Source organism: Phaseolus vulgaris, chromosome 1 (genome assembly GCF_051622355.1).
Source record: "Phaseolus vulgaris cultivar YP4 chromosome 1, ASM5162235v1, whole genome shotgun sequence".
In the NCBI taxonomy this organism is placed as follows: Eukaryota; Viridiplantae; Streptophyta; class Magnoliopsida; order Fabales; family Fabaceae; genus Phaseolus; species Phaseolus vulgaris.
The window spans coordinates 54,854,271-54,875,228 of NC_143498.1; the positions used below are offsets into that span (position 1 = coordinate 54,854,271).

Below are 20,958 nucleotides of genomic sequence, written 5' to 3' on the forward strand. Positions count from 1 at the left end.
ACTAATTAACCTAACAATTCTAACTTAACAAGACTTGATTTATGTGGTTGCTCATACAAAATGTTTTTGTGTGTTTAATATTACTAGTTAATTTGGTTCCCTTGCATAGAAAACTTTTTTTTGTAAAGAAAATTAGTAATTAATTAATCCTATTTGTGATGCTTAATTGATATTTATTATTTTATGAGTGTGTTTAAGTAAAATTATCAAATAAAAATGTGACACCTTCATTGTTAAGATGAAATGAAATTCTATTTTGAAAAGAAAAAAATGTCTTATTAAAGAAGTTTGAGCTAATATTGACTAGACTGAAATTAGTTAACTACTTTATTGGAATTTTATTCTCATATTTAATCACTTAGTTCAAATAAACAAATAAAGTAAAGAATATATCAATTTAGAAATGTATTTTTTTTAATCCGTCATTTAAATTTATAAATATTATTAAAACCTTTTTATTTTATGAGAATACAATTAAAATGATAATAATTAACTATCTTAAAATTGAAAATTACAGATAAATAAAAGTTCGTATTTAGTTTGGTGAGATGATCAGCAAAAACGAGTAATATACTCTTCAGCTTTGAATTTTGACTTATAACTTTGATTCCCGTACCTTTATTTAAACAATAAATTATACTTTTCTTACATTTTTTTCCACTGATCTTACACCAATTTAAAATATAAAAAAATAACTATTATTCTTTTATGTTTAAAAAAATAAATATACATTACAAAGATTAAAAAAATATTATTGATATAATATTAAAAGTAAAAATAGTTAAAATGAGATTAAATCATAATATTTTATTATTTAAATTAAAAAACTTAAAAAAAAGTTAACTATTCATATTTTTATTTTATAAAAATAACTATTTCTTTTTATAAAAACTCTTATTTTAGATATTACTATGAAACTTGATATCTGAACTAAACTGACATCCTAAGTAACAACAATCATTTACTATCACATAAAAAAAATTATTAAAAAAAATTAAAAAAAATTTGGAAAAAACTAAACCAAAACTCATATAAAAATAGTATATAGCTAATCTATACATATTAATAAAGAACTCTAAGAAAATACTAGATGAAAGTTTATAGTACCAATAAAAATACTCTCTATGAATACAACCTAAATTAACAAGCTTATCAATACATACATTCCCTTAAAAAAAATATATAAAAAATCTTAAAACTAATTTTCTCACACAATTTTCAGATTTTTTGCTTAATTTTCTTTTCACTAAAGACTTCATATTAAGAGACATCTTTAAATCACATCAAGGAGAAACATCAAAACATAGGAAAAGAAAAAATAAAAAAATGAAATAAAAACATATAAGTAGTTTCTCTCTTACTATCAAAACATTCTCAAACTCTCTTTTATTTGTAAATTCACTCACTTCTTTTTTTGTCCTTTAACTTTTTCTCCCCTGCTCATTCTCATTCTTGTTTTTTTTAATCATTTTTTCTTTACTTATTTTTTTCCCTTGTCTTTTTCTTTTGACTGCTCACTTTTTTCTTCTTCATTATTTCGTGTTGTTTTATTCTGTTTTTATCTTTTCTCAATCGTTTATTTGGTCTTCAAAGACTTAACTTGGAAACGCGAAATTAAAGTAATTTTTTATATAGTGATCAAATTCTCATGGAGGACTCAAACGTACAAGTTTAGCTTCTTCCATAACCATCACATCAATGTTGATATTTTTTGGCAAGCTCTATGGTAATTAATACCAATTCAGGTTAACATTGACTTGGTCCAGATATTGGATCAAACCAATTTTGAACTAAATAGATCCATATATATATATTATATAATATTTTTATAATAATAATTTTCATGATAATCATCGACTAGGAGAATAACCATTATGAGTCGGTTTTATGGGATTGAATTAGACTTAAAGTCCACTATGTAATATGGTATCAGAATTATTTCGAGTCTATTCTAACGAGTGTTTGTTGGACTTATCAGATCATTCGCGGACCATTATCATACCATCATAATATGTTAGCTCATATTATCCCGCATGAGCTGTCAAAAAAAATGTGAAATATAAACACAAAAAAATGGGTAGATAATTTTTTGTGAACATGAAACGTAGTATAGTATAGAAGGGGCACGTGTGATGCCACTAAGTTTGTGAAGGGTGCCACGTGAAGTTTGAGAACCACGCGTGAAGCTGCATGCCTCCAATGTTGTCAAAGTGCTATCGTATCACTTCTTTCATCACAAATCCTTCTATATAACTTTAACCATCTCAAAGATTCAACACATAAAATCACAACCAAATTGCTTCTTCTCAACCCAAAAATGTCCACCAACAACACCCACCCACAAGTTCTACATGGCAAGCCAACTGACACAGCCACCTACCTCCGTGACACTGCTACATCTGTTATACAAAACTTCGATCCCATCAACAAAATCCACCAGCATCTTTGCGCGTGAGCAAATCAATTTCTTTTATATCAGCAGAACATTTCAATATTTAACCAAAAGTTGATTGTGGAAACAATAGCTGAAGACACAAAGGTGCTTAATACGATGTTATGTAATGCAGGTTTCACTTTTACTCTCATGACATGACCCGACAACTGGAGGCACACCACTATTGCGCGCACAAGAACGAGGAGATGAGGCAGTGTCTGATCTACGACAGCCCCGACAAGAAAGCCAGGCTCATTGGGCTTGAGTACATCATCTCTGAAAACCTTTACTTAACACTGCCCGACGAGGAGAAGGGTCTATGGCACTCTCACTTGTACGAGGTCAAGAGTGGCCTCCTCTTCATGCCTAAGATTCCTGCTCCCATTCAGCGTCTAGACATGGAGACGGTCTGCAAGACTTACGGCAAAGTTTTCCATTTCTGGCAAGTGGACAAGGGTCACTCCCTCCCATTTGGGATCCCTCAGCTCATGATGTCTCTCACTAGAGATGGCCAGATCTATGATCACCTTGTCAAAAGTATATGCATACATATTCTTCCACTTGGTTCACTCTTTAATGCATATATTTTCTAATATTTAAGTTTAATTTATGATTAGTTTGTTTTGCTACGTTGTTTTTGGTACACATGCAGGTTGTGCAGAGCGTATGGGGATAGACTATGATGAAGAAAGAAAAGGTAGGGAGTATATGACAGGGCCAGATCATGGAATTCATCCATTGGCCAATGGAGGGGGTAAGGGTCTTGAGACTCGCCTCAGGGAGGTCCACCTCAACAAGGATTCTACTCCACCATCTGCCACCAGGGTCTCTGTTGTCTAAACATTTTATGATTATACATACAGGGACACCCTCCCTCTGTTGTCTAAACATGTTATGGGGACACCCTTTTCAGAACTTTTTTATAAACAATGTAATATGTTTTAATGTCATACTATGATACTATGATAAATATGTATTATCTATATGTTTCCTATGACTCATTCTCGATCGTCTATGCAAATAGTGTTTACTATAATGAATGAATCTGCATGTATTGATAAGTCTGGTGTATGTCTCAAATGCGTTGGCAATTCTGAGTGGAAGAACTCAAGCAAATTGTCATCGAGTGGAGGGTTTGTTTGTACAAGGACTATTTTACCAGTCAATTCTTGAACATTTTTGGAATACGTTGAGGAATGAGGATACAAATCAGATTAATAAATACCATAATAGCGTGCCGAAATTTGTGAGATGTAACTGTACAAAATAACTGATTATGTGAAGAAAGAGCTCAATCAAATCAAATTCAGGGAACACGCTCCAACACTCGTTGTAATGCCTTTTTGATACCTTCCTGATCGAGAGATGTAGTCAAGTGTATCTCCTGCACCTGCATCACAGCAGAAAAGCATATGGACATTTTCAATTTAGGTAATGTATTCGAATTATGACAGGAAAAATGAGTGAAGAAAGAGAAACAAAATATATTACAATGAGTGACTCAATTGATAATATGATAAGTACTTCATGTTTTTTGAGTTATGAGAAAAAACTCGATCGAAAGTCAAAACTATAGCATGAAGTATTTCGAGTCACTCAAATACTGTTAGAGAAGCTAATTTAATGCCAAAATTGTATGTGTCTTTAACATCTGTTCTACAGCGTTGAGGTGCATTTCACTTGCATAATGCATAACTTGAGACAAATACTTACAAAATTTAGGTGAGAGACTATTATAAGTTTACTTATTTATCAAACTAAAATAGAGATATAAAGTAACGTGCAATCCATAAAACAAATATTTAACATAATGGTCCATAGCAATAAGCCTATTGCAAAATGTGTGTTGCATATTCCTTTGAAAGTGATATGCATAATTAAAGGAAAATACCTGTCTTCCAGCACGAGCAAGTAGAGTAAACCTTTGGTTGGTGGGAGGTGCCTAAGATTCAAAAGTTGGGAGAAATGAAAAGCATGACCAAAATAAACAAGTATATAAATTGGCATATTCCATTATTTAAGAAAAAAATATGAATGAAAACTCACATTAGAAAGCCAAAGTTGCAAGTCCTGCGAGACCACTCGTTTTTCAAACCCTTGACGGCTGATTCTTACATCTGATATACTGTGACAGAATGTCGTCGTACCATAGAAAAGTCATAATGCATTCATTATAACTCGTTTTTTCAAAACTCATCTAATTGCACTGCCATTTAAATAAAAGCATTAACAAAATGAAGGCTCCGAAATACACGATTTGTATACATGGATGAATATCATTTTCAAAATAAAAATATAAAATGCAGTTTTGGCGGAAAATACGTGATCATAAGCATTTATGGACAAAATGAAAAATGGCCTGTTATTTTTAAATGTTTGTACCCTCAAAATTTCATTCCCTTACATTAGTCAAGAAGACCATAACCATTTGTTTTCTCTTTCGTCACTACAAATTTTTTCAAGTCAAAGTTGTGCTTCACAGTGTGCCTGTATTTTCAAGAGCATTTCTTTTTGTGGGACAAGACTTGGCATCTTTTTCGTGCTATGCTCATGATTGTTTCTAGACGAATTTCAATTGCTGAGATTCTAACTCTGATTGCCAATATTTCAAGTAGTTAAATTTTCAAATAGTTTGGAAACATACCCATCTTCCTGTTGTAGCTCTTCAAGGATTGTTTCAAGCCCTGGAAGAGGTTCAATACTATCACCATCACCACCGCCCAGAGAATCAAGATCAGCTGAATCATCCTGAAATATAAAAATTATTGATCAAAACATTTCCTTAAGCACGCACGCTTACATACCATGCCTTCCTCCTGCATATGCATGTGTATTTCGTGATTACATGTTAGATCTCATGTTAAAACCAATTGAGCTTATTAGAATAGGCAAATTATTCTAGAGCTATAAGTTCTAATACCATGTCAAATTTGTTAAAGCCAATTGGGATTAAGCAAAGTTGTTCAACATATATATAACAATTCCAAGAATTAAGGAGAGGAGGTGAAAGTTCCCTACACTACAAACCTGAGGTATTACTTTGTCCAAAGTTTCTAGAAGTGGATCTTCTTCTAGCTGTTTAATTGATAAGGTGATCCTTGATTTTATCCTGCAATTAAATCAAAAAATGATTTCCATGAACGAAGACAAAATGTAGCCAAATAGAAAAATAACAGTGTTTGTTCTAAAATTCATTCATGTGGTTCATCAAGTTTTTATAGTGTTAATTCATGACATGGTATATAAGCCTCTATAACCATGAGGTTCATAGTTCAATCTTTGATGTACTCTTTCTTGTAGAGAAAAGTTAATTTTAACACAAGGCAGTGTATCCTTTACATTTCATTTTAATGGCAACATACACAAGAATTATAAATGTGAAAAATGAAAGTTAATTTTAAGAACTTACTTTTAGTTTATCTAAAATTCAAAAACTAACATAAAAATTGTCATATACACTTGATGAACAGATTGATTATTCTGCTTAAAAGTTTCCTTTAAAAAGCATAACTACTGGGAATCTCACCAATCAATACCAATAACTTTGGCCCTCACTTGATCACCTACTTTCAAGATATCTCTGACATCCTGAACTAGATCCCATGACACCTCCGAGATGTGTATAAGACCAGTAAGGTGATAAAGACCTGCATCATTCTGTGATGTCACTTGTAACTTTTCCATGATAAAGTGAAAAACAGAAAATTGTAGACATGTGAGTTATGCAAAGGTAGTTACCGTCAGGGAACCGCAAATGAACAAAAGCACCATAGTCCTCAACATAACCAACTTTTCCTTCAAAAATGTCCCCTAAATTGACATGTTTTGAAAATTTGGACCAGGCACCTTCCTTTTCTGAGAATATCATTTTCTTGTTATCCTCATCCGCTAGAATCACCTAAAATTGGAAGAAAAACTGCAATTACTCATAAATTTTAGACAGTTTCATGTAAACAAAGCTAGCATGTTGAAAAAAAAAATACTACTATAACCTAATTAAGAGTAGAGAAAAAGATTGTGATATCAAACTGGTGTAGGGAGGAAGCACTGAATAAACACTTCCATATGTAAACATCTCAGAGTTAAGAATTTGTAAATTTTCAAGGTCCAGATAGTGTTTGAAAAGTTGAAATAGCTCAAATCAGATGCTGTTCTGCAGGAAAAATTTACAACAGTTCTCTAGATTCAGGGTCAATGGTTTTTTCAGGTAGCAACTTTAGGTAAACACTGTAATAGATTAGCAGAATAAAAAATTATAACATATAGTACTGATTATTTAAATATTAAAGTCTACCTTTGCCGATATGATTGAACCAATTAAGCCTTTTGCAATTTCTTGGATAGGTTTCTCTGGTTCTGCACAAAGGAATCAATGCTACAATAAATCAGCAATTTCAACTCCACATGCTATTATCAATACGAAGCACCAAAGTTATTGGATTCGACAATCTACTCAGACTTTGTGGAAGGTCTCTAAATCTGATTTGTAAACTCGACTCAGACTCGAGTCTACCTCATACAAAAAAAATTCAACAAAAAAAATATTTTATGATACTAATTCCATAATATTTGAAATAAACAAATTCATTCACCAATAAAATATTAATTATCAAAATATAAGATAATTAAATAACTAAACAACATGTTATCAAGTTTAAAAATCTAAAAAACTCCCAATATATCCAAAAATCTTCAATCTACTCAAAAACTCCAAATTCAACCTAAAATCGGTGACTTAGCCTCGAACTCGCGAGTTTACACCGAGTTAGTGCGAGTTTACTCAAAAACGAGTTTACTCATTAGTCAACTCGTGACCTTTAAGTGGATTCTTAAATTCGTAAGCGTTTACGAGTTAATCTTAGGGATTAATAACCTTGGAAGCAACTAAAATATATCCACACAGATGTTTAAATGGCATGCTAAGACAGTCAAACATGGTTAAAAGCTATACAACAAGCCATAGGAAACCAGCAAATTTTTATCTGTATACCATCATGGATTATGGGTACCAAAGGATGCTAAAAGGGCAGCCATGAACGTGAATGGGTCTAAGGTATCATCATTAACTAGTGTTTGACAAACACGAAGATGCTGAAGAGAAAATATAAGTAATTTTCAACAGTATAACAAAACTTGTATGATATTACAGGAAATCTATCTTATTTACATAAACTGAAACCACACTTTCTAAAGTAGCCACAAGATTGTTTCTTCTGTGGGAGGGGGAGAACAAAATGAGAATGTTAAGGACCAATTTTTAACCCTTCAACTCTGCTTTACATTTAGGAAAAAAGAAGAATAATGTAAGAAACATTGACGATGAACAAATAGATGGATCTATACCTTTACATGTATGCACTGGACTCAATTCAGGGAATGGGAGAAACCCCAGAATAGAATAAAACCGAACCCTCAGGCCTCCAGAATTAAAACCTTCAACCCTACCGTTATAAATGAGTCCACTATCTTTATATGCCTTTGCAGCCTTCCAATCTGATGATCTCTACTTCATTGCAGAAATCATGTATCAGAACACAACATACAAAAATTACCATTAACCAAAACTTAACCAATTAAATAGAACATGCCGCAGCAATAATCGATTGGAGCTTATATTCCCTTCAAATAATTGTTTTTTTATAACAATAACATGCAAGAAGTAATAAGTTGGTTATATGGTATGACTAAGAATGAAAATTGCGTTAATGATATGAATAAGAATAACAGACCCGAGCAAGACGAGCTTCATCCAGTGGATCTGGAGGAGTAGGGCGTTGAAGAAGTCCACTTTCGAGATTTTGGTCAATTTGGGTATTGCCAGAGGCAGAGATTAAGAGTTTATGAGTGTGGTAGTGATGGTGCTGCCATTGCCAAGGTGTCTTAACAGTAAACTTGTGGGGGAAATTGAGGAAAGGAGAAAGGTGTGATTGAGATTGTGAAGCTGAGAGGAAGGAGATGGAAGTGTAGGAGGCAAAAGTTGCAGTTGCAGAGAAAATGGGCATTATTGTTCTTTTCTTTGAACTTCAACTCAAAGAAGTTCAGGTCTCACTGAACCTCAAACAGAGAAAGAAGATAGATAGATAGATTGTAACAAAACTAATGGATACGTTCCACGTGTCGTTTTTTGCACCGCTAATCTCTTATGCTCTCCCTCCTACCTAGTAACTGCTAACTTGTGGTCGTGGCGTAAACACGCACTATTGTGTTTTCTTTTCTTTATCACTGTTATACTCTTTAAACCCTAATATTTTTTATTATTAACTGAATTTATAAAAAATAATAACATTTTATAAATCTTAGCTAAGAGTGAAAAAAGCATTAAAAGAATCTATTTTATGTAAGAATGAAATGATTTGATAGTTTATTTTCACTTTTTTTGAATAATAAAAGTATGTACAATAATATAAAAAGGGTGTCAGAGTAGGTTAAGAGTTTTTATGAATTTAATCTGACTTTGGCACCCGGTGATTTGTGGAAGCAAGCTATATTTAATCTGACATTGGTTTTCAGTATTAAGAAATGTGGGACTTTCCACAAATTTCATCTCATGCTTGCCTTTTACTCAGAAGCCATAAAGTGGTTGTATACGTTCTTGACGCTTTCGCTTGCTCGTCTTTGTGGGATCTACAGCTTTGAAAAATCTTGGAGCCAGTTGAACTAGCCATTTAGGGTCTATGGCAGTGACCTCACGCATATATTCCTTCGTTGTCATCACAAGCTCGTGGTAGATTACCCAGTCTGGTTGTCTCTGGAACAAAGCTGAGCTTGGATGGATATATACACACTGGTTGTTAACCAGGGTTCTGTAACCTTCCTGAGGGTCCTTTCTAGCAGCATGGAAAAAGAATCCTGCAGCAATAGCCTTCGTGACTTTGGTTAACTTATTTCCAGCACTCGCAACATCTAATTTGTACCTGGATTATGAATATTCATACACCTGGTTTAGAATGCAGTTTCATATAATTCAAGGATTATGCATGAGACCATGGTCAACATAATAACTAAATCCGAAAAACACTCACATTATACACAGCAAAAAGTATTTAGAAGAATATCTAGATATCATACCTATCCATGATGGTGAGAAGCTGTTTTCTAACATCCTGCACTCTTCTCAACGATCGGGATTGAACAAAGTTCTCAGAACACCACGGCCCTGAAAAATTCTTAGCTTTCCAAGCTTCATAAACAGCAAGTAGAGTAAGATGGTCACCCTCTGGCTGTAAAAACTTTGCCCTCTTCTGATCTGCTTGGCCTTGCTTTTCCCTTGGCCTGTAAAAAATATTTCCGGTTTGGATCATGGCAATTATGGTCAAAATCTCATCACTGCATCCAAGATCCACACTGGCAAGTAGCATCTTGGACAAAGGTGGATCCAAAGGAAATTCTGCCATTTTCCTCCCTAGTTTGGTTAACAGGCCCTCTTCATCCAATGCTCCAAGACTGTAAAGCTGCTCCATAGCAGAAACAAGCGCCTGAGGTGAAGGTGAATCCATAAAATCAAAGGCCAATAGATCGGTTATCCCCATAGCTTTCATATTAAGAGTAGTTGTTGCTAGGTTTATCCTTTGAATCTCTGGAACTGTAGTGGGAGACATCTCATTCCTATATGCACTCTCAGTATATAGACGATAACACTTCCCAGGTCCTGTACGCCCTGCACGCCCTGCTCTTTGTTTGGCTGATGCTTGTGAAATTGGAGTTATCACCAAAGAATCAAGGCCTTGCTTCGGGTTATAAACATTCTGCTTGGCAAATCCAGGATCAACTACATAAGATAAACCATCAATGGTCAAAGAAGCTTCAGCAATGTTTGTAGCCACAACCACTTTCCTTTTCCCAGGTGGAGTAGGTTCAAATATCCTAGACTGCATTTCACTAGGAAGAGCACTATAAACAGGTAAAATGATGAGCTCTGGAACATTCTTACCCAATCCCTTCATTCTCTCAAAAAGAGATTGGCATGCAAAATCAATCTCTTCTTGGCCAGTTAAGAAGAGAAGAATGTCTCCTTTAGATTCTGTCAAGTGGATCTGCAAAACAGTGAGCAAAGATGAATCCAAGTAATCACTCTCAGGCTGTTTAGCATAAAGTATCTCCACAGGAAAAGTTCTCCCAGGTATTGTAAAGATGTTACAGTCAAAGAAATACCCTGAAAACTTCTCAGCATCAAGAGTAGCAGACGTGACGATCAATCTTAATTCAGGCCTAATCTTCAGTAGCAGCTTCAGAAGTCCAAAAAGAACATCAGTATAAACAGTTCTTTCATGGGCTTCATCAAGCATAATAACTGAATACCGTGACAGATTCTCATCCACCAACATCTCCCTAAGAAGCATACCATCAGTCATGTACTTGATGACAGTATCCGATCCAGTGCAATCCTCAAACCGAATGGCGAAACCAACTTCCTCCCCCAATCGACAACCGAACTCTTCTGCAACCCTCTTTGCAACAGACACTGCAGCGGCTCTCCGTGGTTGAGTACACCCAATTTTCCCCTTTGTGGTGTACCCCGCTTCGGCAAGATACTGGGTAAGCTGAGTAGTCTTCCCAGAACCAGTTTCTCCGATCACCACCAACACCTGATTATCATGCACAGCCTGAATCAATTCATTTTTCAGTTTATAAATTGGCAAACTCTGCCTCTGCTCCGGAATAGAAAACTTTGATTTCGGCCCAAACGAAATGGTTTTTTCGCAGTTCTCCTTCCACTCCGGCATGTCAAAGGCAGATAAACCCACCCCCCTAAGCTCGTAAGCAAGGTGTCTTTCACCTTTCTCCGGCATAGGATCTTCCCAAGGGCGATTCAGATCCTTTGGAATTGAATCCAGCATTGAACGATGCAGCTGTTCTCGCACTTCCCTTCGTTCCTTAGCAAGCGCAGACTGAATCGCCGCGCTGCGAAGCAGAGAACCTTCTGGATTCGTGAAAATCTTAAGAGGAGACATGTCCATTGAGTGTTTGGTTTTTTTCCCCTGCAAGAAAGCAGGTGCATCATCATTCAACTCAATCTCAAGATCCTCATCGTCACCTTCTTCTTGGTGTAGCAATCCATCTCCCTCCTCCTCCTCCTCATCATCTGGAAAATTCAAGTTTCCGGCGGCAGTGAACTGTTTTACTTCCCGTTTCTCCGGAGAAGAGATTCTCTTCTTGTGAGGCCTCCACGAAGAACTGCCACTGCCCTCTTCTCTGGTTTCAGACTCTGTCTTAGAGGGTGTAAGAACTGCATGAACAACGGTGAAAAGCGTTCGGACAAGGTAATCCGGAAAATGGGCACCGTTGTCCTTGAGTTTGTCGACGAAGTGGTTAAGGTTGTCGGAAGAGCTTGCCAAGTGGATGATGAACTCGGCGAGGACCTTGTCGGCGGCGCCGGTGTGGGATTCGAGCTCGGCGCAGACCTTGGAGAGGAGCGACAAGTGTTGAAGCGCGTTGAATCCATCGATCGCAGCCATGGCGAGAAGTGAGATTGAGACGCGTGAGAAAATGGTGTGTGGTGTGAGATGAGCGTAGCGTAGGCCACAAGAAATGGTTACCTTCAAAATCTCGCGCTTTCTTCACTATTTATATACGATTTTGAATTTCAATCATGTTTCAAATTTCAATAATGCATATTCTTTTTCTTTTAAAATTAATAATAAATAAATATAACATAGGTTCTGCATAACAAAAACATTTAAACAACACCTTTTTTTAAAAAAATAATAATAACGCGTTTTTTATTAAATAAAACAAAACGTTTTTATTAAATAAAACAAGTTTTTTTTCTTTGAAATAAAACCACGCGTCCCTTCTCATAAAAAGCCATGTTTGATTTGGTCAACGAAAATGTTTTACTCTTCAACTCACTCACTAAATTGCTAAAGTGATGTTCAAATCGAGTATTCTTGTATTTTTAACATGATTGTTTCTTGATGCACCTCCATAGTTATTATATGGTATCATTCTCATATATTATTGTATTTCAAAAGTATTTTATTTTAATATTTTGAATTATATAATTTAGAAAAAAAAATAGATTTATAATTAACTTTCAGATTATGTAATTCGGAAGACTTTTGTGATTAGCTAGATTACATAATCTGGAAGTTAATTACGAAACTAGAAAAACAGTTCTGGATTATGTAATTGAAAGTTAGATGCATGATTAACTTTCGAATTACATAATCTAAAAATCTTTTTTAATGAAAATAAACTTCTAGATTATACATCTGAAAGTCTTTCTTTCATATGAAGTATTAGCTAAAATGTTTTCTGAATATGAGATTAATCTTAGAATTATGTAATTCATAATTTTTTTTTAAATGCATAATTAACTTATGAATTATATAATTTAGAAGTCTTTTTTTAATATAAGATTACCTTTTGCATTATGTAATCTGAAATATATCTTAATCACATAATCCACGGGCTTATTTCAAATAAATAAATAAATCAATTTTTTGTAAATCTAAATAATACTTCTAAATCGAAAACATCTTCCAAATTATCTATGAATGTGATAAAAAGGATAAAGTAGCCTTTTAACATTTACATTAGATGTATAATGAGATAAGTTACAGCTAGAGGCAAGTGGTAAGCATAAAAGGTATTTAAAATATTATTAATTCTTACATTTTTTAACATTTAGATAATTTGCTAGACAGCTTATATATTATCTATTTTATATTTGATTTAGATCTAATAATATCAAATTATGATAGAATGTGCGTGACCCTCTTACTATAATTACTTAAAATTTAAAAAAAAAAATTAATTTCTTATATAATATTTATTTTTAAAAATTATATAGAAACAATATTTTTAATACTTCTGTTTTAAAAAAAATTTATTTCATTTTCAGACTGAAAAAATACATTAAAAATTTATGTAAAAGAACAAAAACATATTTAACATAGAAGGTTTCATTATAAATCATAAAAAGAAAAAAAAGACGTATACACGATTAATGTTAAAAAATGTTATAACATATCTAAATATAATGTAATATTTATAAGTGTATTTTTTATAAACATATTTAGGATAATATTTTAAACGCAAATCTTTTATACATAATATATATAGATATATTATTGCATAATGCATATATAGTTTATATTAGTTTGCTTAGACATGTGCCCTTCTGGAAATGATTTGCTACTCAGTAAAAAATTTAAACAAAAAAAAACCTGAATGTACAAGTTTAAATTATGAGAAACTTGGTTCCAATACAATATTGACACATGCCATTTGTTCCCTGTAGATTATTCTTCTTCCCTTGGTTTCTTACTATGGACTGAAGTGATTCTGCTCCTGTATTTCTACCATAATTTATTTCCAATTCTTGTTTCTGTTAGACAACACTTGCTTGAGCCATTCTTTTCTGGCCCCGACCAGCAAGTACTTCACAATCCTGCACAATTGTTTAGCAACAAGACAACAATGTGATGCATAACATAGTAATCAAAGGAAAAACACTCAAAAAAACTTAGATGAGGGTGCATAATTTTCATGTAATGGCAGATGATTGTTGTTATTTGACGTATCAGCATAACTCAGATGTCAAGTTGCATAATGATGCCTAACATGAAAGTTTTTATATAAAAAAAATAAGGGTGCAAATCATTCAGTGGCCACAACTCAAGTGTTAGAGGATAAATGAAACTTAAAAAATGTTTCAACCAGAAAATGAAAGAACTCTTCAAACCAACAAATAAACTGTAGTGTTATTCAGACAGCTGAATTAATACTAATTAAGAAAACAAAATCACTGAGAAAGCATGTATGTATATATATATTATCACTTTGTTGCTAGTTATTTGGTGCAAGTTATATAGATATTTTTGTGACAGATTTTACCTGTACAATAGCTTGTGCACACAGCTTCCCAGAAAGAACAGCACCTTCCATTGAAGCTAAATATTTTTGTTTTGTGTAATCTCCAGCTAAGTAGAAACCTTCAATAGGAGATCTTTGTAGCGGACGGCAAGGTTCACAATTTGGAACGGTTTTGTAAACCGACCTGAAACAATGGAACCAGTTCCACTAGGATTTAGAACACACTGAATGTAAATGGCTATAAATGTCTCTATTGGTTCACTGACAGCAAAAACAATCTCAATCCATGTTTAGAAAAGAAGTAAAAAAGGAATAATCCACCTCTGTGGATCTTCAGACAAACCTTGGTGTTTTAACAACATGGTACTTGACAATCTTTGCTTTGCTTTGGTCTGCAGAAATTTCATCAGGAAAGAGTTTGGCAAGCTCAGACATTGTGGCTTCAATGATATCTTCATCACTACGTGAAATCCATTCTTCAGCTGGTGCAAAAACCAACTCTAACATAGACTTGTTTGGGTCATAATATTCCTGCATTAGATCATGAAAGAGTCACCCAAACAACATTCCAGCAGTTAATGATAACCAGACAAACATATGCAGAAGAAATTCAGCCTCAAACCTCAAAAAAAAAAAGTACACAAATATCTGAAAAATAAGAGGAAATAAAAATCAGTGGAAATCAATGACATGAAAGAAGTGTTTACCTTGCAAGTTACAGACATGTCAGCATATACACTCAGAAGGGGACTTCTGCACGAAGAAAAATATAAAATATGCAAGATGTGAGGTGATGAAATACTTAATTTATAATCCAGAAATGCCATCAAGAAAGCAAAGAATAAAAAACTTCATTTCACACAGCAAAGTTAAAGTGATTTTCATCCCTAAAATCCTCAGATACCTAAAACATCAGAAAATTAAAAATCCTCCAGCAATAACCAGATTGTATCGATTGCAATCACCATAAAAATTCCTTTTATCCTAAAGCAATCGACAAACAATATTTAATTATTTGCAATTGGAAATTGTACGCGAAACAGTACCATATACACAGAACAGAATCTCAATAAACCACATCATGCTAGACCACATCAATGCCCTGAATAAATTCTTAAACAAACTCTTAACCAAGTTAAGCAAAGAATGGAATAGAAAGGATCTTGGCCACAAATTTTTATTCCCTTTATCACCTTTTTTTCTGCAGTAAGTTATAGCACACTACCTGAATATAGGTCAAATCATAAAACTCAATAGATTGGTCACTGTCAATTACCCTCCTACTAAACAACACATTATAAGAGTGTCAACATTTAGAGAGAGGATATCTTCTATACTATTTCCATGTTACAATATTCAGTTTGGCCTCTGATTGTTATACGTGCCTAATTTCCCAATTTATCAAGAACAAAAGTTGGCTCTAATATACACTCATGTATCAGTAAATGAACAGCATTTCTAGACATTACTAGTGTTTCAAAGTGTGAGGGAGACCTGCTAAAGAGAAGGTGATCATATGTGTTCTTCAGTTTTCTGTCAAACCTGCAAACAGGATGGATATGTAGTATGTCACCACAACATTGGAGCTAACGATATAAAACATCACCCACAAATATTACAAATTAATTTTGTTATTGGTATCCAGAATTTTGAAAAAAAATAATAATAAAGTGAGGAAACTATATATTTTAAAAAAAGTATATTACTGAATAGTGACATTATTTTACTGCAACTCTATATTTAAAGGTTTCACTTACCATTACCACAACTATTACAACCATTCAATTGGAAGAATAATATTAATTATTTAATTATAAATTTCCAATTGTCATTGATACAATTTAAGGCAAATCACAGAAATTTTTATTCCAATCTTTTCAAATATTTGAGTTTTAATATATTGACAGCAAAATGAAATAATGATGACTGTAATAATTTGATTTAAAATTAAGATTTGCATGGACACCAAAAACCATTGCTTACCATATATGAACATTTATGACAGGGACTCCAACTAACTTATCCAATCTCTGGAAATACGGAATGCCTTTCCAGTTGTCAGGTAAAAGAAGCTTCAGAATATCCACTGTTTTCAAGAAAAAGAAATCCTCAAAAATATTGATGAATGGAGATTAAGAATACCAGAAAAAAAAAATTAATGTAATGGGAAAATAAGAAGAATAAAAAACCTGGAGCTGCAAACACGTAAGCATCCCCCTCCATCACCTTCCCATTACTTAGTAAGAAGTTCTTCACTGTTCCATCATCATTTAGCTCAATTTTTTGAATGCGTGAACTGAGATGAACTTCCCCACCCAAGGACTGAATATGATCAACTATTGGCATACAAAGTCTTTCAGGGGGATTGCCATCCAAAAATGCCATCTTAGAACCATGTTTTTCCTAGTCAAGAATTTAGTAATATAACAATTAGTTGAAAGAGAAAAAATTACATCATAAGTTCCCCAACCACAAAACATATTTGTGAAATAAAAGGCCATCTTAGAGTTTATTACTAATCTGATTGCATTAAACTATTATAACAGGAAAAAAATAACCTTGTCTATCCGACAATAATGCTAGAGGGACAGTATCTAAGAAAAGGAAATGATCACACCTGAAGGAATCGGTTTAAAGCAATCAATATACATTGCATTGAAAGTTCATCAGGATTGATGAAGTTTAGTGCCTTTGACATTGCTATGAACACCTCGTCAGTTACTCGTTCAGGTACACCCTATCAAAAGGTGAAAACATTTTGTTATTCTCAGATGATTTGCAACACTGATCATGAGATGGTTGCATTCAGTCCCGTTGAAATCAACCTATGGTAGATGGAATCTATTTTAAAGCAGTATCAAAAAATGCAATCTAACAATTGTAACTATAATATAGATACCCTTTCTATGTTTCCCAGTAAAGTAAACTGCCACCATTAAATTAAGAGATAGATAAAAAGTACAATATACAAAATTTATTTATTCTTCCATTCTTGGAGCACAGAAGTCCCTTCACCTCACTCTGAACCAAAATGACCAGTATTTCAACTCAGATATACATGGCTAACCTGACAAAACAACTTCATCTATACCCTGTAAGTCTCCAGCACATAATTTTTCTGACAGTAAATAAATTAACTACACTAGTAAAGGCATGCAGACATAGACAATTCTCCTCATATGGAGACACTAGTAAAGCCCAAGCCCCATTGTCTCAAATAACAGAACTATCCCTACCTCTCAAACCCTCTTATTTATAGACAATATGCCTTATTTCTTCAACAGTTCAACCAACTAACCTAACTAACTCCTTCACTACCAGACACTTAACTGATTACCAATGAGTATCTATCAATACTCCCCTCCTAAAGAAGGTGGAATAGCTATGGCAGCTACAAATAACTTTGAATACTCTTCAGTCAATCACAAATGAATTTATCCATTCTTCCTGCAGCACTTTTTCCCACAAAGTACTTGTTAATCGACTGGTAAGGTTATACAATCAAGAAGACAACTGCTATACCTGTTTTATCATCCATTCTTTAACAGAAAGACCATCTTGAGCCTCAACATATGCCTGTCCACCAAGCATAGCTGGCAGAAGCCCAATTGCAAATTTGATTTTCTCTGGCCATGTCAGCATCTCGTTGTTCCTCAATATGGCCCAGATTCCTGTTATCAGATTCATGGCATGCAACTTGTAAATAATGATTAACATTTAGCACGTAAGGTATAATGAAACAAAATCTTAGAACGGGAATGATGTAGATGTTAAAATAAAATTGGAGAATTTAAGCATCAGTTGTTTATTTTTAGCAGAGAAAATATGTTCCTGTCCTGCAAACCAAATTAGTGAAGAAAGAGATAGAAGTAAGAGAGTAAAAGAATATAGAAACGAAGCTAAAATGCTCGTTCACTTTTGGCTTTGCAATTTTTAACTTGCATAAAATGGAACCAATTTAACCCATCTTGTTTCAATGATTATTGAATTCATTGTCATATATTCAAAATCAAAACTTGACTAGCAAATTGGGTTAAAGCTTCCAAGGAAACTAAAAATTTGTTAATTCTGGATTCTGGTTTGAGGCACTACCCATAGCATAAACAGGATAGTTGCTAGATAGTATTACAAATTTTGTAGTAGACAACTGCAAATTCTGCATGGTAGGCTTTCAAAATAAAGACATTCAATGTACTTTTTATAGAGACATCCAACTTCAGTTAGGTATATATAAATATGGACACCTATAATAAGTCTTACATCTTACCATTTAATGGGGACGGAAGGATTTCGGGGAAATCAAATCGACTAAACTCTCCGGGCTTACTTGGCATAGCAAAAATCATGGAATGCTCCTTCCATTGTAACCGGTCATTAAGGCCAAGTTCTCCAAATAGGTTCTGCACATTAGGGTAAGCCCCAACTGTGGGGAAGGGGAAAAGGTTGTAAGGCAAAGATAACTACAAAACATGGATTCTAATAATTAAAACATGTTTATTGATAAAATAATATGTTTTCTTTTGTAGTTCTAGAAATATTCCAGATCATCCAGCCTTTTACTCTTCTAATTCTCTTTTATCAAGAAATATTAAAAAAAGAGTTGAGGAAATGAAAGCGTAGCAGAAATTAATGAACTTACAGAAGATGTGTAGACCTGTTTCATACCAGTCTCCATCCTCATCTTTCCATGCAGCAATCTTAGGAAATGAATAATAGTATAAACACAACAAATTTCTTATCTAATTAAAACAACACGCTAAAATGATGAACAGAAGTTGTAAAAAGTGACAAATCATTGACGAAAGGGGTTAATTAGCAGGAAAACCTTTCCACCTAGAACGTCTCTTGCTTCCAGCAATATAGGCTTATGCCCAGCATCGGCCAAATATTTTGCAGTTGATAAACCAGCCAATCCTGCACTAATTTGAAACATGCATCAGTCCACAAAAGACAGAGTGATCAAAACTCATGTGCAAAGATTAGTTTACAAACAAGATTATCTTTAAATAACAAACATAATATCAGGGTACCCCTTTAATTTGAAATTTCACCAAAAATTGAAGATGCTGTAATTCCACAACTTTTTTACTTGCAGAAACGGGACTATCACAACACATTGCAATCGAGCATTGAGATGTGTGTTTATATCTATTTAATCACAAATGAAAGAATTCCTAATGCCTATCCCAAGCAGGGGCTCCTCTAACACATCAACATTAGAAGACAATACATGAAATGAAAAGGATATAACAGGTCCTAATCCGAAAACACCCAGAACAACTAAAGCAAGAAAACCCACAAAATTTGGCAGCAAAAACACAATTCTCATGCACAAAACGAACTTGCTTATTACCTGCACCGGCAATAACGATCTTCAGGGGTTGTAGCGGACGCGGAGAAGCACGAAAGGTGGAAGACAAGTAAGCAGCGTCGACGAAATTAACGGTGTTTTCAAGCTCCGGTCGTGGATAATCGACGCAAACGACACGCAAAGGAGAGAAATGGGTCCTCTTGGGAGCACGAAATGAAGTGGGTCGCACACTAAGACCCATGGAGTCGCTCCCACCAAACGATAACGAAATAGTGGCATCTGCAGAACCTACCTTGGGATTGGATAGATTTCTGGCGCCAAGCAGGCAATTCAAGTTGGCGGCAGATATATACCCAGAAGCAGCCATTGGAGCAGAGAACCCCAAAGAGATGAATGAAACAAAGCCTGAACAAAAAAGATGCGTGTGAATAATACTATAGCGGAATTGAAGTGCATGAAACTGTAATTTGAAAAGTTGATAAGGGGAGAAAAAGAAAAAGTTGAAGAAGTGAAAAGAGTGAGATTGTGTACGAAACGAAGCTTGCAGTTGCAGAGAGAGAGCACAGGGAGAATGGTGAGAAAGGGTGAGTGTTGTGTGGTGTGTTTTAAGAATTAATTTTGCTGTGTGAGCTGAGCAAGAATGGAAAGTGGGAAAAAATTAGGACAAAAAGACAATACAGATCATAAATGACGATAATACCCGCTACGTCTCTTCTTCTTTATTTGTTACTTTGGCCAACACTACACAACATTCTCGGATATATTCCTGGGTTAAATAAGTCAACGCGACAACGTGGGTGTTTGGTTCCGAGGTTAATAAAAAAAGTTTTAAATGTACTGTAATTGTTATTAATTCAAATTTATGATTAATTTGGTTTTTATAGTATAACAATTATTATAATAAATTATTCCTTCAATTTAACATTTTACTTCGTAGTTACACTAAATATCTGTAATTAAAATAATAATGAATTTGAAAAATAAAAAATCATTGCTTCTTGTTTCATGTTTTGGAAAGTGTTAATCCCGTTTGGATTAACTTCTTTCAGATACCAAACACCCAGATGCTTGAGACGGCTTTAAATCGAAACCATGTTTTCTTTGTCCACTTCTCCTCAAGTGCATGTGAACATAAAAACGGAAAAAATACAATAAATATTGCATTAGTAGATGAGATAATGCCGCAAACCGAAATAAAGAGATAGTAGTATACTTTAATAAGTATTTGGGAAAGAGACAAAAAAAATAATAAATATGACAGATAATATAAGTTACACTTAATCTTAAGTCTTTAATTAGGATAATGTTATTTCAAAATCAATAATTAAACATTCAAAATTAATTAATATCTCTTTATGAATATTAAAATTAAATTAAATGTAATGTTATTAAAGTA

The 20,958-nt window shown here is 33.8% G+C and overlaps 4 protein-coding genes across 10 annotated transcripts; 1 reads left to right on the forward strand and 3 right to left on the reverse strand.

Moving 5' to 3' along the window:
- The first annotated feature begins 2,268 nt into the window (after window positions 1-2,268).
- Window positions 2,269-3,419, forward strand: LOC137815273 (oil body-associated protein 1A). Its single transcript, XM_068618394.2, has 3 exons — window positions 2,269-2,451; window positions 2,568-2,971; window positions 3,087-3,419. The coding sequence occupies exons 1-3, from the start codon at window positions 2,318-2,320 to the stop codon at window positions 3,272-3,274; spliced, it is 726 nt and encodes a 241-aa protein (XP_068474495.1). The 5' UTR covers window positions 2,269-2,317; the 3' UTR covers window positions 3,275-3,419.
- Window positions 3,420-3,532: 113 nt separating this feature from the next.
- Window positions 3,533-8,638, reverse strand: LOC137815272 (Nucleic acid-binding proteins superfamily). 5 transcript variants are annotated; one of them, XR_011081721.2, is made up of 10 exons: window positions 8,164-8,541; window positions 7,778-7,937; window positions 6,729-6,790; window positions 6,173-6,332; window positions 5,961-6,081; window positions 5,462-5,543; window positions 5,079-5,182; window positions 4,481-4,640; window positions 4,326-4,376; window positions 3,533-3,824 (listed from the first exon to the last, which is right to left on the reverse strand). XR_011081721.2 is itself a non-coding variant. In XM_068618392.2 (10 exons), the coding sequence occupies exons 1-10, from the start codon at window positions 8,434-8,436 to the stop codon at window positions 3,741-3,743; spliced, it is 1,176 nt and encodes a 391-aa protein (XP_068474493.1). In that variant the 5' UTR covers window positions 8,437-8,638; the 3' UTR covers window positions 3,533-3,740. The 5 variants fall into 5 exon arrangements, 3 of the variants coding, with proteins under 3 accessions (XP_068474493.1, XP_090151390.1, XP_090151387.1); XR_016515551.1 differs by having other exon boundaries at window positions 5,961-6,091; window positions 8,164-8,508; XM_068618392.2 differs by having other exon boundaries at window positions 4,481-4,559; window positions 8,164-8,638.
- Window positions 8,639-8,902: 264 nt separating this feature from the next.
- Window positions 8,903-12,051, reverse strand: LOC137815271 (putative pre-mRNA-splicing factor ATP-dependent RNA helicase DEAH5). 3 transcript variants are annotated; one of them, XR_016515549.1, is made up of 4 exons: window positions 10,586-12,051; window positions 10,365-10,467; window positions 9,503-10,202; window positions 8,903-9,348 (listed from the first exon to the last, which is right to left on the reverse strand). XR_016515549.1 is itself a non-coding variant. In XM_068618391.2 (3 exons), exons 1-3 carry the CDS (start codon window positions 11,887-11,889, stop codon window positions 8,997-8,999), a joined length of 2,577 nt encoding a protein of 858 aa, XP_068474492.1. In that variant the 5' UTR covers window positions 11,890-11,968; the 3' UTR covers window positions 8,903-8,996. The 3 variants fall into 3 exon arrangements, 2 of the variants coding, with proteins under 2 accessions (XP_068474492.1, XP_068474491.1); XM_068618391.2 differs by having other exon boundaries at window positions 10,365-11,968; XM_068618390.2 differs by having other exon boundaries at window positions 9,503-11,976.
- A 1,503-nt stretch (window positions 12,052-13,554) lies between these two features.
- Window positions 13,555-20,302, reverse strand: PDS3 (phytoene desaturase 3). The gene is made up of 14 exons (XM_068618407.1): window positions 20,094-20,302; window positions 19,605-19,967; window positions 19,077-19,165; window positions 18,891-18,948; window positions 18,519-18,674; window positions 17,774-17,922; window positions 16,869-16,988; window positions 16,441-16,654; window positions 16,235-16,337; window positions 15,746-15,793; window positions 14,959-15,004; window positions 14,595-14,782; window positions 14,273-14,435; window positions 13,555-13,826 (listed from the first exon to the last, which is right to left on the reverse strand). Exons 2-14 carry the CDS (start codon window positions 19,927-19,929, stop codon window positions 13,767-13,769), a joined length of 1,719 nt encoding a protein of 572 aa, XP_068474508.1. The 5' UTR covers window positions 19,930-19,967; window positions 20,094-20,302; the 3' UTR covers window positions 13,555-13,766.
- Window positions 20,303-20,958: the final 656 nt, after the last annotated feature.